This window comes from Mixophyes fleayi, chromosome 3 (genome assembly GCF_038048845.1).
Source record: "Mixophyes fleayi isolate aMixFle1 chromosome 3, aMixFle1.hap1, whole genome shotgun sequence".
NCBI classification, from domain to species: Eukaryota; Metazoa; Chordata; class Amphibia; order Anura; family Limnodynastidae; genus Mixophyes; species Mixophyes fleayi.
In genome coordinates this window covers 48,781,035-48,796,275 of record NC_134404.1, presented here as the reverse complement: position 1 = coordinate 48,796,275, position 15,241 = coordinate 48,781,035, and the positions used below count along the sequence as shown (strand labels likewise).

Sequence of the window (15,241 nt, the reverse complement as noted above, 5' to 3'; positions counted from 1 at the left end):
TCCCTGCACTATGGTTCCGCTCTCATTTACTCCCCGGCAGAGTGAGCTGTGACACTGCCGCCTGATACTACTGATACTGGGTGTGGCGCCTGGTGAGAGCAGGTACCGTGCTGTATCATGGGTCTGTGCCTTGTGCATCCCCCGTAGACAATGTTTATGTATGTAAAAGTGTTTTCAGAGGCAGCTATTTAAAACCCTGGACTGTGGCTGAAAAATAAATACTGCTAGCAGCAGTGCACATGTATGTATGTGTGTGTGTGTATATATATATATATATATATATATATATATATATATATATATATATATATATACATACACATACATACATACATGTGCACTGCTGCTAGCAGTATTTATTTTTCAACCACAGTCCAGGGTTTTAAATAGCTGCCTCTGAAAACACTTTTTTTTTTCCAGCATTGAACAATGCACTGGAAAGTCCTATTTTTTTTGCATACAATGTCCAGTTTTTAACATTGATTATTATGCTGGTGTCTAGGCTTCAAATGTTAATATTTAGTGTAAAGGAGTATTTCAAATACAAAAAGTCCATTGTAATAACATTTGATAAACATCCCATAATGGGGATTGGGGTGCTTCAAGGTCCACCAAAACAGCATTGCACATGATGGGCTTTTTTGGACGTAAGTCCCATTGTGTGCCGTATTTTTAGCGTAAAATTACTCTGTGCGTGCTCAGATACGGATTTTATGGCAGTGAATGCAAGAACATCCTATTTATGTCCATATGCAATGACACTTCCGACAGCCTACGATTTGAAGGACGGAATGAGGGAGGGAAGAGGCGGATAATCAAATGAAACAATACTATGTGCTTTGGAGCGATAATCATTCATTGTTGGAGCGTACACACTACTGTGTTATAGGGCTGAACGTTCGTTTATTGTGTGATTGGCCCACACTACAGGTGAAAAACCTGTAGTGTGTACCCAGCCTTACACTCTGCATCAAGAGGCAACTTGTTAAGCATGGACTTCTGGCCATGCATGGAAGTTATTTAAAAAAAATAATTAAAAGTGTTCTGAAAGTTGAAATTGTAAATTTCAGTGCACAATTCTGAGGTACGTATGTTATACAGGATGTGCAATTCTATTAGTGCTTTCCAGAAAACCCATCGTCTTTCTCATCTGGACAAACCTAAAAAGGAAAAATTGAGATGTTGCTCATAAGAACCAAGTAGATTCCAGCTATTATTTGTAGAATGTACTTGATAAATGATAGCTAGAATCTGGTTGGTTGCTATGGGCAACACCTCCATTTTTCTTCTTTAGAAGGGTTTTTTGTAATTATTTTAAGCAGAGACAATACTTCTGTATTACAAATAATGCATATTGCAGAGCTGCTTTACTTTTGATAACACTAGGTAACTTGACTTGCACAAGCATTGTAGACTAGAAAAAAAAATAAATAAATGTCCCGCTTTGTGGTCTTGGACATAGTGTAGAACAGGCCTGTCCAACCTGCGGCCCTCCAGGTGTTGTGAAACTACAAGTCCCAGCATGCCCTTCCAGCTATCAACTGGTTGTCTACCGGAAAAGCATGCTGGGGCTTGTAGTTTCACAACATCTGGAGGGCCGCAGGTTGGACAGGCCTGGTGTAGAAGGTGGTGGAAGTAGGAATACTATGGTGAGACCATCACATACCATTTTGTTCTTATAACCTCAGGAAGTCCGGATGGGATTGTGAGAAGAGAATGTTCCGTAAGGGGAAGAAGAGACACAGCAGCAGCAGCTCTCAGAGCAGTGAGATCAGCACCAAGAGTAAGGTTTGTACACGTCCTAACATGTAGTCCAGTCATTACTGAAAGTTGTCTGCTGGAGGGTTAAATCTAGCCAAAAATCGTCAGGTAAAAAGACCCAAAATGATCTCCATGTCACACAGAAGTTTGATGGAGCCCGATGGTAAATCATGTCTGCCAATAACGGCATTTGTGGTGTGTGTATTGGTTGTCTGTAAACAGGAAACCTTGTGATTCGTGCAATCTGATTGTGTAGTCTGCACAGTGACCAACCAGATCTTATTAATTCTACATTCCACATATGTGGTCAAATTGTCCTCCTACCTGTTCATCCAGATTTCACACAGGACAGCTAGATTGCAGTATGTGGCCAGCTTAACAAATACTATACTTGTCCATGCAAATATCATTCACACGTTGATACAAATATGGTATATAAGTAGACAGGACTGGAAATAGGATTACTCTTCTATACAAGACAACAAGTTTAGCTAAGAGACCTCTGATTTTGTATGACCCTTGGAGAATAAGAAATAGAGGACCATTCTGCTCTTTTAATTTCCTTTTGATAATCATCATCCTTGGAGGAGTGGTTAGTATGGAAGGAGCTTTTCCTTCATCTTTCTGTAAATGTAGTTTCAAGGTTCATGGGCTTAGAACAGCCTTTAGCCAATTAGATAATCACCATCACAGCAGCACATAATGTTTCAGGAAATGAGTGCGTTGATATTGTGGGAGGCAGTGACTTGTCTATCCTTGTTGACTTGTCACGACTATGTTGGTGATGGATGTGAGGAGAAAAATGAAGGCAGCGGGACGCCACAGACTGAGAGTTAGATAGCGGAAGGAGCAGGGTCTCCTAACTGTACAGAGTTGTGATGTAAGAATTCTGTGAAAATGTTGCAGGAGGATTGTGATGTCAAACACACCTTTATGGAAACAAATTTAAGCATCCAGCTTGTTTCCCTGTAATCATTTAATTGAGTGTCACTAAACTGTTATTAATAATGTGGTAAATGCCACCAGTCTTTGTTGCTTTTGCACCGTGCAACTCGGTTTATAAAGTAAAAGTGTTACCATTTCTGTATTCTGTGATGTTTTAAAGGTAACCGTACGTTTTGTTTTTTTTAGTCTGTAGATTCCAGCCTTGGGGGCCTGTCCAGATCCAGCACCGTGGCTAGCCTGGACACTGACTCTGCTAAAAGCTTTGGTAAGTTCATGTCCTGATTGGTGAAAACTGGACATTGTACCTTGTTCGAGCATTTTCCTGTTATAGACCGTTCAGCCTAGCGGTTACTGGCAGTTCCGGCAGCATAGTGGTTAGCATTGCTGCCTCACTGCGCTGGGGTCACGAGGTCGAATTCGACCAGCCCCTATCTGTGTGGAGCAAGTTAACCCCCTGTTTGTATGGGTTTCCCCCGGGTACTATGTTTTTCTCCCTTAATCCAAAAACATACTGGTAGCTTAATTGGCTGCTGACTAAATGGACCTTGGTAGGAATTTAGAGTGGAAGCTCCACTTTCCCTATGTAAATGAAACGAGCAGGTAGCATAGAACAGTGCAGTTGCCGCCATTTAACCCTGTCACTACCTGAGGTCTATTGACTTTAAACTCCTTGGATGGCCAAGCCAATCTTCATTATTACATATATCTATAAAACATGTCTTACAGATTCTGAAATGCATTAAAGCCAAATATCTCGTACTAAATATTCCTAAATACTATTGAAGTGTATAGAGTTCATAAGTACCATGGGCCTGATTCATTAGGGAACGTCAATACCACATACGTGCCGTATTTTGCGTAAAATCGCAATGCACATGCCCAGAAACAAACCATACAGCAGTGATTACAGCAACATCCAATTTATCTTCGAGCACAAAGGACCCGTACTACAGACTACAATTTCATGGGCAGAACAGGGTGGGCAATTGGCATATGCACGTAGTAAGTATACAGTAAGGGCTTTTCAAGCTCAGACGCATGCAGCAATGTCCGACTCTAGTTTTGGTATCATCGTGCTTCTCACTTGCTCCAACTACACTCGTATATGTATGCTAGAACATGTGTTTGCAGTCAGGAGCAACTTTAAAAATGCTTTTTATATACAGTAGACATTTATAACATCCTAATACATGTATTTTATGAAAAAAGCAAACATGTTTTGTCCTGACTATACTATTAATAGGTGGCATTAATTGTAAATTATTTTGTTCTGTGCGTTCCCTTGGAAGTTTATATTCCACATATGTATTGGATGTATCCTGCAGTGTATTGTCTGTTAGAGCAGAGCGGACCTAGAGCCCTATTCATCACCAAATGTATCTTCACAACCGCTCCTTGTTGATTGCGGACGTGTGTATACCTGATTTATGTGCGTATTAAAAGAAAAACACACTATTTGCGTGCTAATGATTCAGGCTCCATATGTTTAGGTTTAAACGTGTGCGTCCACATATCCGCTAAAATCACAGACATGCAAATTTGGAAAAGTACACTAAAGCCCTAGAATTGTACCCCTGAAATTAGTTCTGTGACTTCTTACTTTTATAGGGATATTGAGTGGGAACTTTGTGTAAGTTTGTCAGCCTGAATACAGTGTATGTGTTTTCTGGCATGATGTAACTTTTGTTCCAGGATTTTTTTTTAAACTAGATTTTACTTTTAGTAGACTTCCTATCATTGGATAATAGTCTTCCTACCATGGGTTAGTAGTCTTCCTACTGTGGGATAGTAGTCTTCCTATCGTGGGAGACTTGAGTTTTTTTTTAATAATGTCATAATTTTGTATTTATTTTTAGCACTATTCAATAGGGCAAAAGCTGCCTCCTATGTAAAAATGTAAGTAGGCTATTGGATTTGCTCTCTAATAGGTCCATGGAGTGATCAGATGATAGGCATTCATAATTTAACCCTGGGCATAACTGGGACAGGATCTGCCCCAACATGTGGGTGGCATGGGAACAGCATTAACTGGCCTAATTGTTGTAATACACATAGAGGACCACCACCCCTACACAAGTGCCATACACAGAGAGGACCACCACCCCTACACAAGAGCCATACACAGAGAGGACCACCACCACTACACAAGTGCCATACACAGAGAGGACCACCACCCCTACACAAGAGCCATACACAGAGAGGACCACCACCACTACACAAGTGCCATACACAGAGAGGACCACCACCCCTACACAAGTGCCATACACAGAGAGGACCACCACCCCTACACAAGTGCCATACACAGAGAGGACCACCACCCCTACACAAGTGCCATACACAGAGAGGACCACCACCCCTACACAAGTGGCATACACAGAGAGGACCACCACCACTACACAAGTGCCATACACAGAGAGGACCACCACACAAGTGTCCTACACATAGAGGACCACCACCACTACACAAGTGCCATACACAGAGAGGACCACCACCCCTACACAAGTGCCATACACAGAGAGGACCACCACCCCTACACAAGTGCCATACACAGAGAGGACCACCACCCCTACACAAGTGCCATGCACAGAGAGGACCACCACCCCTACACAAGTGCCATACACAGAGAGGACCACCACCACTACACAAGTGCCATACACATAGAAGACCACCACACAAGTGCCATACACAGAGAGGACCACCACCCCTACACAAGTGCCATACACAGAGAGGACCACCACCCCTACACAAGTGCCATACATAGAGAGGACCACCACCCCTACACAAGTGCCATACACAGAGAGGACCACCACCCCTACACAAGTGCCACACACAGAGAGGACCACCACCCCTACACAAGTGCCACACACAGAGAGGACCACCACCCCTACACAAGTGCCATACACAGAGAGGACCACCACCCCTACACAAGTGCCATACACATAGAGGACCACCACCCCTACACAAGTGCCATACACAGAGAGGACCACCACCCCTACACAAGTGCCATACACAGAGGGGACCACCACCCCTACACAAGTGCCATACACAGAGAGGACCACCACCCCGACATAAGTGCCATACAAGGAGAGGACCACCACCCCTACACAAGTGCCATACACAGAGAGGACCACCACCCCTACATAAGTGCCATACACAGAGAGGACCACCACCCCTACACAAGTGCCATACACAGAGAGGACCACCACCCCTACACAAGTGCCATACACAGAGAGGACCACCACCCCTACACAAGTGCCATACACAGAGAGGACCACCACCCCTACACAGAGAGGACCACCACCCCTACACAAGTGCCATACACAGAGAGGACCACCACCCCTACACAAGTGCCATACACAGAGAGGACCACCACCCCTACACAAGTGCCATACACAGAGAGGACCACCACCCCTACACAAGTGCCATACACAGAGAGGACCACCACCCCTACACAAGTGCCATACACAGAGAGGACCACCACCCCGACATAAGTGCCATACACAGAGAGGACCACCACCCCTACACAAGTGCCATAGCACAGAGAGGACCACCACCCCTACACAAGTGCCATACACAGAGAGGACCACCACCCCTACACAAGTGCCATAGCACAGAGAGGACCACCACCCCTACACAAGTGCCATACACAGAGAGGACCACCACCCCTACACAAGTGCCATACACAGAGAGGACCACCACCCCTACACAAGTGCCATACACAGAGAGGACCACCACCCCTACACAAGTGCCATACACAGAGAGGACCACCACCCCTACACAGAGAGGACCACCACCCCTACACAAGTGCCATACACAGAGAGGACCACCACCCCGACATAAGTGCCATGCACAGAGAGGACCACCACCCTACACAAGTGCCATACACAGAGAGGACCACCACCCCGACACAAGTGCCATACACAGAGAGGACCACCACCCCGACACAAGTGCCATACACAGAGAGGACCACCACCCCTACACAAGTGCCATACACAGAGAGGACCACCACCCCTACACAAGTGCCATACACAGAGAGGACCACCACCCCTACACAAGTGCCATACACAGAGAGGACCACCACCCCTACACAAGTGCCATACACAGAGAGGACCACCACCCCTACACAAGTGCCATACACAGAGAGGACCACCACCACTACACAAGTGCCATACACAGAGAGGACCACCACCCCTACACAAGTGCCATACACAGAGAGGACCACCACACAAGTGTCCTACACATAGAGGACCACCACCACTACACAAGTGCCATACACAGAGAGGACCACCACCCCTACACAAGTGCCATACACAGAGAGGACCACCACCCCTACACAAGTGCCATACACAGAGAGGACCACCACCACTACACAAGTGCCATACACAGAGAGGACCACCACCCCTACACAAGTGCCATACACAGAGAGGACCACCACCCCGACATAAGTGCCATACAAGGAGAGGACCACCACCCCTACACAAGTGCCATACACAGAGAGGACCACCACCACTACACAAGTGCCATACACAGAGAGGACCACCACCCCTACACAAGTGCCATACACATAGAGGACCACCACACAAGTGCCATACACAGAGAGGACCACCACACAAGTGCCATACACATAGAAGACCACCACACAAGTGCTATACATATAGAAGACCACCACACAAGTGCCATACACAGAGAAGTCCACAACTACACAAGTGCCATACATACAAAACCTTGCCTCAGCTGTCACACGTACAGTCGAGTCATGGCACCAACTCCAGGATGTTTTTGTGTGACAAGGAACACTTGATATGTGTGTCTCCTTTAAAATGCCTCAAGTGAACTCTTGAAACAAGCTGACAGGAAGTGCCCTTCCTCTTATCTCTCTCTGCAGAGATAACAATGTAACCAACAATGCAGTATTGTATAAACTATGCACAGCATGTACGGCATCACCCAATAAGACAAGTAAATGAGATTTATCAATTGTAATCATTTTCCTACACACTCTGATCCCTTAATTCTTCCTGTCTGCTGCTCACAGGACAATCTGCCGGTAACTCTGAACCGTGCGCCGAGTTTAAGGTGAAATATGTGGGGTCCATTGAAAGAGTGAAGTCGGAAGAGGCCAAAGCTTTGCAGGGATCATTGGATCTAATACATTACATTGATGTTGCACAGGTAGGAATGACTGTGTGGAGTGGGGCTGTAATTCTGCATAACAATAAATACTGATCATGTGACAGAGAAATGTATGGAAACGTTCAGCATAAAGCTTTACCATTAAATAATGTTATATATTTTTCTTAAAGAAAACCTTTTATTATTTCACTTGTGAAAACTGCAGATGGAATCATAGTGTCAGATGGCTGAGATAAGTAATCATTATATGCATGATGACTGCATAAGTAATGCAATGTCTACTGAGGACTTGTTTAGGGCAAAGCACTGATTCCATTGTCTCCTTTTGTTGAACTACAGCGCCACCTTCTGGCAGCAGGGGGTGATGTGGGTTTGGCAGCTGTGACAGGTTGTCTTTCTAGGAGAGGGGTCGGGACTTCTCACTAGTTAATGTATAGCTCAGTATATGTTAGGACCTGTATAGAGATATTTCAGCATTTACGTCCCTGTGAACAAAGTACAGGTCCCAGAGTCTTTTTCGTTCTCTACTTCAGCAAGATGGAAAACTTCCCTTTGTGCCCCCAGATGAAGAATTCATTATGGTTGTCTCGAAATACGGCATCAAAGTAACTACCTCTGACCAGTATGTAAGTGGGTTTACGTTTATTTCAACAGAAATTTGACAGTCGTAGCTACTTTCTGTGATTCAGTATCTTTATTTTCCGTTGGGTAGATAAGCTGTCCCCACCATTGTAATTCTTCAAACTCCAGACAGGGCATGTTTTCAGGATCTCCCATCAGCACTCCATCAATAAACACATGAGTGTCTTGTTTCAGGATGTGTTACACAGGCACCCGCTCTATCTCATTGTCTCCATGGTGTGCTATGACGACGGGCTGCTGGCTGGAAAGAGTTTGTTGGCCCTGAAGACCAAAGATGTCAGCGAGGACCAGTGTAGCCTGTGGGTGTATCAGTGTAACAATCTGGTGAGTACAGGCTCAGTCCTACTAACACAACTTATGTGACACACATTGTGTCATTATATGAAGAGTGGGCACATTTATCACCACTCTGAACTGTACTAGAAAATCCGTCACTACATATTACAGGATTGATTACAGCTAAAGTCTGGTTTACTCTCAATATGCAAAATATTTACATTTTTTTTTTAACTTTAGGAACATCTAAATATAAAATACATGTTGCTAAGTAATATCATTCATATACAAGTTAAAGATTCCATAACTAACAGAACTTGAGATATTTGACATTCTATTTGCAGTGTGGTACACACTACTGTTCTCTGTTATCCATTGTGTATATGCAGCCTTAGTAAAGATACAGCAGTCATCATCATCACTTTGACGATGACTGCTGTGCCTGTAGTGTTTTAAAAAGACAACATAGAAGCACATAAATAAAAACAGCATCGCTGTCTCCCCCAACCCCCCACACAAGTGCTGGTTACAGCCAATGCAGGGGACCAACAAACTTGGGGTACCTTTGTAAAGTGACAGCCAGCACCAGACTGAGTGGGTAACACTGCAGCACAGAGACCCGCATTGTACGGTCCCATTGCCGTAATGTGTCTAGTTAGCTTGGGACGGAATTGTGCACACTCCATCAGCCACTCAGGCTGTAAGGGGCACAAGTGCAAGTTACTTCTATCTCTAAATGTGGCTGCTCCTTTCTTCTATATCAAGCCCAATATGTTTAGACCTATACACTGTACACGCTACTAAGAGCCTTTTACATAAAACACCACACATGCCTTCTGTTTCTTGCATCCTTCGTACAGGAGCATGCACAAGCCATCTGTAAGGTCCTTTCCACAGCGTTTGACTCTGTTCTAGCTGAGAAGACTCGAGCCCCTGCTGCAGAATGACTGCACCCAGTGATCACGCCGGCCGTGCCTTGTCCACCAGGAGAGTTGCAATCCTGTTACTGTCACTGTGAAATATCTATTTTGGAGAAGTACCCCACAATGCAGGACTAGTATGCACATTGTATATATCACATAGCTATATTTTTATATTCAAATTTATTGTTGCAGTTTTGGAACATTGTAGTAAGTTACTTACAAACTAGAACTGGCATTTAAATCCCAGATCATCCGTGTTCTATAACAGATATAAGGTATTGAGCTACATATTAAACATAAGTTAGATGGTGCGTCGGTACATTATTATCTGTATATGTGAGGGTACCTTTAAATAGGAGTGTTTTATACTGTAAAAGCTAGCGGTACAACCTGTGAGTGTTATTCTCTTTGGGGGCAGGTACATTCTTGTACGTTATAGGTACTCTATGATATAGGTTGGGCTGACCAAACACATCATGAAAGTGTACAATGTATCATTGGGGGGGGATTCAATTTGAGGTGAGCTGTCCGTGGAGACACATCGCACCGATGTTATGGCTGGAATCTCCGCTCACTTTTTCTTGCATCCCATACAGGTGCAAGGGGAAATGAGCAGAGATTCCTACCGATGTCCGTACGCCAAAAATTAAATCTCCTCCATCGAGTCATAAACAAGCGCCATTTGTTGTGAACTTCTCCCAGGCATTATCTTTTACAGCAAACCTCCCTTCCCCTGATTATCTGATCTGCAGGGTCACGTCTGTATTATCCCTGCCACCCCTGAGATACTCTGCAGTGCCTCTGTGACAGTCCATTCAGAGAAGATCACTTTCCAGCGTGTGTCACGCCTGAGCATGTCTGCATATACTTATAAATAGACTTTCATATATATTTTATACCTATCTGTGTTTCTGATCATCGGGACCTTTCCTGGTGTGCTTTGTACATTGCTGCTCTCACCTCATGTCCCATTGGGGTCACTGTACAAAAGAATTTCCAGATACTCACTTCTGTGCTTGATCATATGTCAAATTAATACAACCAGCAATAAACCAAAGGTGTTTATGGGAATGTATCCAATTCGGAAGGCCGACAAAAGAGCGCAGATATTGAGTGTGTGTGTTGTGGCCTTTTCCATGTGCATGTCGGCTTTGGTACCATTGTAGTATAGAAGTTTGACCATAACCCAAGCTATCTGTGAGCGACAGTCTATGTCATAACAAACCTGCAGTGCGTTTTGTCATATTGCTAGGCTTTATGTTTTCCTGTAGGATGGACAGCTGGAAATTGTTCATAGATTGTTACAAAGTTATTAAGGTTGAATAAACACACAGCTCCATCTAATTCGGTTAATAATAAATTCTAATTGAATTTAGCCAGAGTAAAGCAAAACGAAACTCTTGTTTTGACAGTTGTCAATTTAGCCTCAACATGGGAAATCAAATCCCTTTCTGATCCCAAAAACTAATATATTCACTGGATCAATAATCCCCATGATGTCCTCTATTAATTGGAGCGACATATATCATTTCTTACAATCCATATCCATGACTCAGATAGTGAATCTGCCATCACCACCTCATGTGGTAAGGAATTCCACAGCTTAACCACCCTTATAGTAAATGACCTCTTCCAGCACTTGATCCTCTCTATGCTACTTGTTACAACAAGTTTGTTAGGCACATTTTTTATTGGCCTCAAATATAGGTTTACAATTTTTTTTAATATGACTTAACACTTCCTGCCCTAGATCTAGTGCTCTCATCTTCAGTATTTGCACGTATGTATTCTTGCACTACTAAAATTCAATTTAAAACTTATCTCCCCATAAAATGCAATTCTATCTTATAGGCACCTATTCTTCATGATACCATGCTGACCCTGTGTTATCAGTTTACACTATTTTAATCCTTACAGTCCCTTCAAATAATTTACCCAGGCTCACAGGTCTATAATTTCCTGGTTGCGATTTTGTTCCCTTATTAACAATTGTTTTTTAAGAGTCCATAAATATAAAAAATATTAGTCGACGAATTATCAAACATAGTTCCTTTAGCACACATGGGTGAATGCCATCTGGTTCAGGTGCTTTATTTGTCTTAATTTGCTTAGGTGTAACTGTATTGTCCTCCTGTGTTAGACAAGTAACATTTAATGGTATGCATAAGCTATTGCTGTATATTTCCTGGGATTTTTTTCTCTTCTTAAGTAATTACAGACAAAAACACATATTCAAATTATGTTGTTATTTTTCTTTATCTTCAACAATTATTTTTCCTTCTTTGGGGGGTATTCAATTGTTAGCGAGATCCCCGGAAAACGAGCGCTCTAAAAATATTAGCGTTAATACGGTAATTACTCGCTGAATTTCATCTCACAGCTCCCTGAGCTGCGAGATGAAATTCAGCGAGTAAACTACCGTATTAACGGTATTTACGCGCATATTACCGTATTAACGCTAATATATTTTGAGCGCTCGTTTTTCCGAGGATCTCGCTAACAATTGAATACCCCCCTTTGTGTTTCAATATTAAGTTTTGTTGTTTATGTACTTAATGTCTTGAATTAGGAATGCATTTATCAGCTCCTTGCTAACCTGATTTCCATATTTTGCTACTGTCCTTGTATTTCAATTATTTCCTTCTAGTTGTTTAAATGTAAATGTTCTTATCCTCTCATTACCGTCAATATTTTCTTATTTAACCACATTGGTTGCCTTCTAGAAATGTTGTAGCCATACTGTGTGTTCTTTCAATGCTTATTTTAAATATTTCAAGAAGTAAAAATGCACACCAGAGCTCCTATACCAAAAACACTTATATATGTTCTAAATAATTCTTATGTTTGTTGGTGTAGCCTTCACAGATGTTTTTTCTTATGGACTTTATTGTAGTGGCATCAGGCTCTCTTGTACGTGCATTATAACATATATATGGCATTTCCTATGTACAAGGAGCTGTTGTGCCTCAGCTGACATTGTTGTTCTGAAGTGACAGCACCTCTAAGTAAAAATTGACGGAGTCAGACGCTTCTTCCCTTTCACAAACCACAATATCGAGTCGTCTAATGATGACTTAGGATGCTGCTTGATGTACAGTGTAACCAGTGTTTCTGATCAATGTCTTTGTCAGAATAATATTTTAGTGGTGTAGATGACTTTTATTAAAGTGTATCTTGCACCTAGACACAATGAGGACTCCTGTGTTGTTCAATGAACCAATATCCATAAGAATGCAGCCTTCCACCAATACAGCGGAGACACTCGGCGCATCACTGATGGTACTGGTTCCTACTGAATTGAGCTGTAGAATATACATTTAATAACACATTTCAAGCCATGTTCTTAAACATCCGTTTCACTCTTTTCCCCAATACTGCGCACTCCCATTGAATTACAACTTCCAGCAATGAGTCTTCTCTTAGAAATTCTGATTGTTTTTTTAGCTTAAAGCTTTTTTTGCCTGGCTACAATCCATTTATTTGCCTTATATCTGTTAGTAAAGGTCACGAATATTTATTTTAAAGTATGTGAATATTATTAAACACAATGTTTGTTTTTAGTTTATTATGCTCAGTGTTTTCAGCTAAAATAAAAACAAATGTTTACTTTTTATAACCTTTCCTCAAATGTTTTTGTGTTGTGATTTGTGCGTGACCGTGTGTATGAATGTCAGGTGCAGGGAGGCTTCTTGAGCAGATACAGTATTTGCTCACAATAATTTTCTTTCTACAGTCTTATGGTTTAACACAATCTCGTTCCCCCCAGTAGTCCATATTTTCAGGATTTAAAGGGGTGGAGCTTACTAACTGTGGGGGTGTGGTCTGGCAGTTTGGCTTGTCCTGGATAGTTGTGAGAGACAGATTTTTTTTTTTTATCCCAAATACATAAGAAGTGTATTATATTTACTGTGTGGTCTGATTGGACTGAGGATGTGATACAGGTAAATATCTAATTTGTTAAGAAAATTAACTTTTTAACTTTTAATAATTTTAATTGATGGAACATTTTAATCAATAAAATGCATATTTTTGGAAATATGGAAACGTGTGAAAACCGATGTACAGGTAACTGAACAAAAAAAGTGCTGTAACATTTATCAACCAGAGATGTGCTTCCATGTTCTAGCCTGTACTACAATAATGTATCTAGTTACAGTAACTTTTGTGCATTTACCTCTGCACCAATTTTCAAAAGACGCTGGGAAAGAAAATTGTAATGAAGAGGCAATTGGTAAAGCGGACCCATGGCCACCTATAGGATGTGAGTACCAAGACCTGCATGGCTAACCTGGAGCCACCAGAACGGCAGCTGCCTGATGTCTTTTAGCACCCGTGGGAGCATGGGGATTGACAGAAACAGATATACTAGACTAAATAACCAAGGGATCATCATGGCATTCGTGTAAAATGCCCTGGGGTCTCTGGACTTCACAAAGAACCTTGAAGTTCAGAGTAGATGCCAAGAGGTCTTGTTAGATTGGACCATTAAGGCCTTTCCTGTTAGAACCTCCTGATCCTTTAAGAGCGCCATGTAATTTGCTTTCAACTCCACTACGTTAATGGGCAATAAGGACTGTGAGACCAAAGTCCCTGATACCAGAGATGGCCTATGACAGCTCCCCACCTGGACAGACTAGCATTTGCAATGACTAAGTTCCATTACCAGCTCTGGAAGTAGACACTGATATCCCTCCCATATGGAAGCTTGGAGGCAGGCATCTTTTATGTCTATTCCCCTTTTTCCATTCCTGCAATCACTGATTGCAACTACTTCATCTTGAAACCTAGGACATGAACAAGCTTGTTGAGGGACCTGAGATTCAAGTTTGGTCAAAATTACCCATCCGGTGTTTGTACCAGAAAGATTGTTGTAAAACCCCAAACCGCTTTCTTTATTAGGTAGGTATAGGAACTACTACTCGCGAAGACAGAAGCTTCTGAATAGCTTCTCTGAGCACCAATGTCTTGTGCCTTCAGGCAGTAAAGCCTGCGGTGAAGAAATTTAGCAAAATCTATGACATATCCCTTTGTCTCCACTCCCCGAAACCAGGTGTCTGTGGTTGAGGCCAACCACTGATCCTGAAACTGCAGGAGATGAGCACCCACCACTAGGACATGGTGATCCGTCCTGCCATGCTGTGGGCTTTTCTGCTGGCTTGGAAGCCCACGTCGAGTGGACTCCCTGCCTTTCTGAAACCCTTCCCAAGAATTAGAAAACTGTGCTCTGGTGAAGGTTCCTTTTTCCCTACTGAATAAACAAACCCTCACCTGTTTAGATTTCGGGTTACTGACTGGAAGAATGGAGCTCTTACCTCCCTGAAGCGACATTAATGATCTGCTCTAACTCGGCACCAAACAGAGTGTTACAGTAAAAGGTTAAGGTCACAAGCCGCAGCGGTACGCCGCATCCGGGCGTGATCTAGTGGCCGGGCACGTGCATTAGATACTATGCTCTGTTATTCTTTGGGGTTAACTTTGTAGCAGAGTAGGAGAGTGTAGGGACATCCTCCAACTCCAGGGGGAGCTCTCATGGTTAAAACTGTTCATTTATATTTTTATAC

General features: G+C 42.7%; 1 protein-coding gene across 3 annotated transcripts; it reads left to right on the top strand.

The window, feature by feature from the left end:
• The first annotated feature begins 2 nt into the window (after positions 1–2).
• ITGB1BP1 (integrin subunit beta 1 binding protein 1) lies at positions 3–13,251 on the top strand. Of its 3 annotated transcripts, none has more exons than XM_075201460.1 (7): positions 3–102; positions 1,689–1,788; positions 2,893–2,971; positions 7,742–7,878; positions 8,373–8,465; positions 8,656–8,805; positions 9,618–13,251. In XM_075201460.1, the coding sequence occupies exons 2-7, from the start codon at positions 1,717–1,719 to the stop codon at positions 9,702–9,704; spliced, it is 618 nt and encodes a 205-aa protein (XP_075057561.1). In that variant the 5' UTR covers positions 3–102; positions 1,689–1,716; the 3' UTR covers positions 9,705–13,251. The 3 variants fall into 3 exon arrangements, with proteins under 3 accessions (XP_075057561.1, XP_075057563.1, XP_075057562.1); XM_075201461.1 differs by having other exon boundaries at positions 11–92; XM_075201462.1 differs by lacking the exon at positions 8,373–8,465.
• Positions 13,252–15,241: the final 1,990 nt, after the last annotated feature.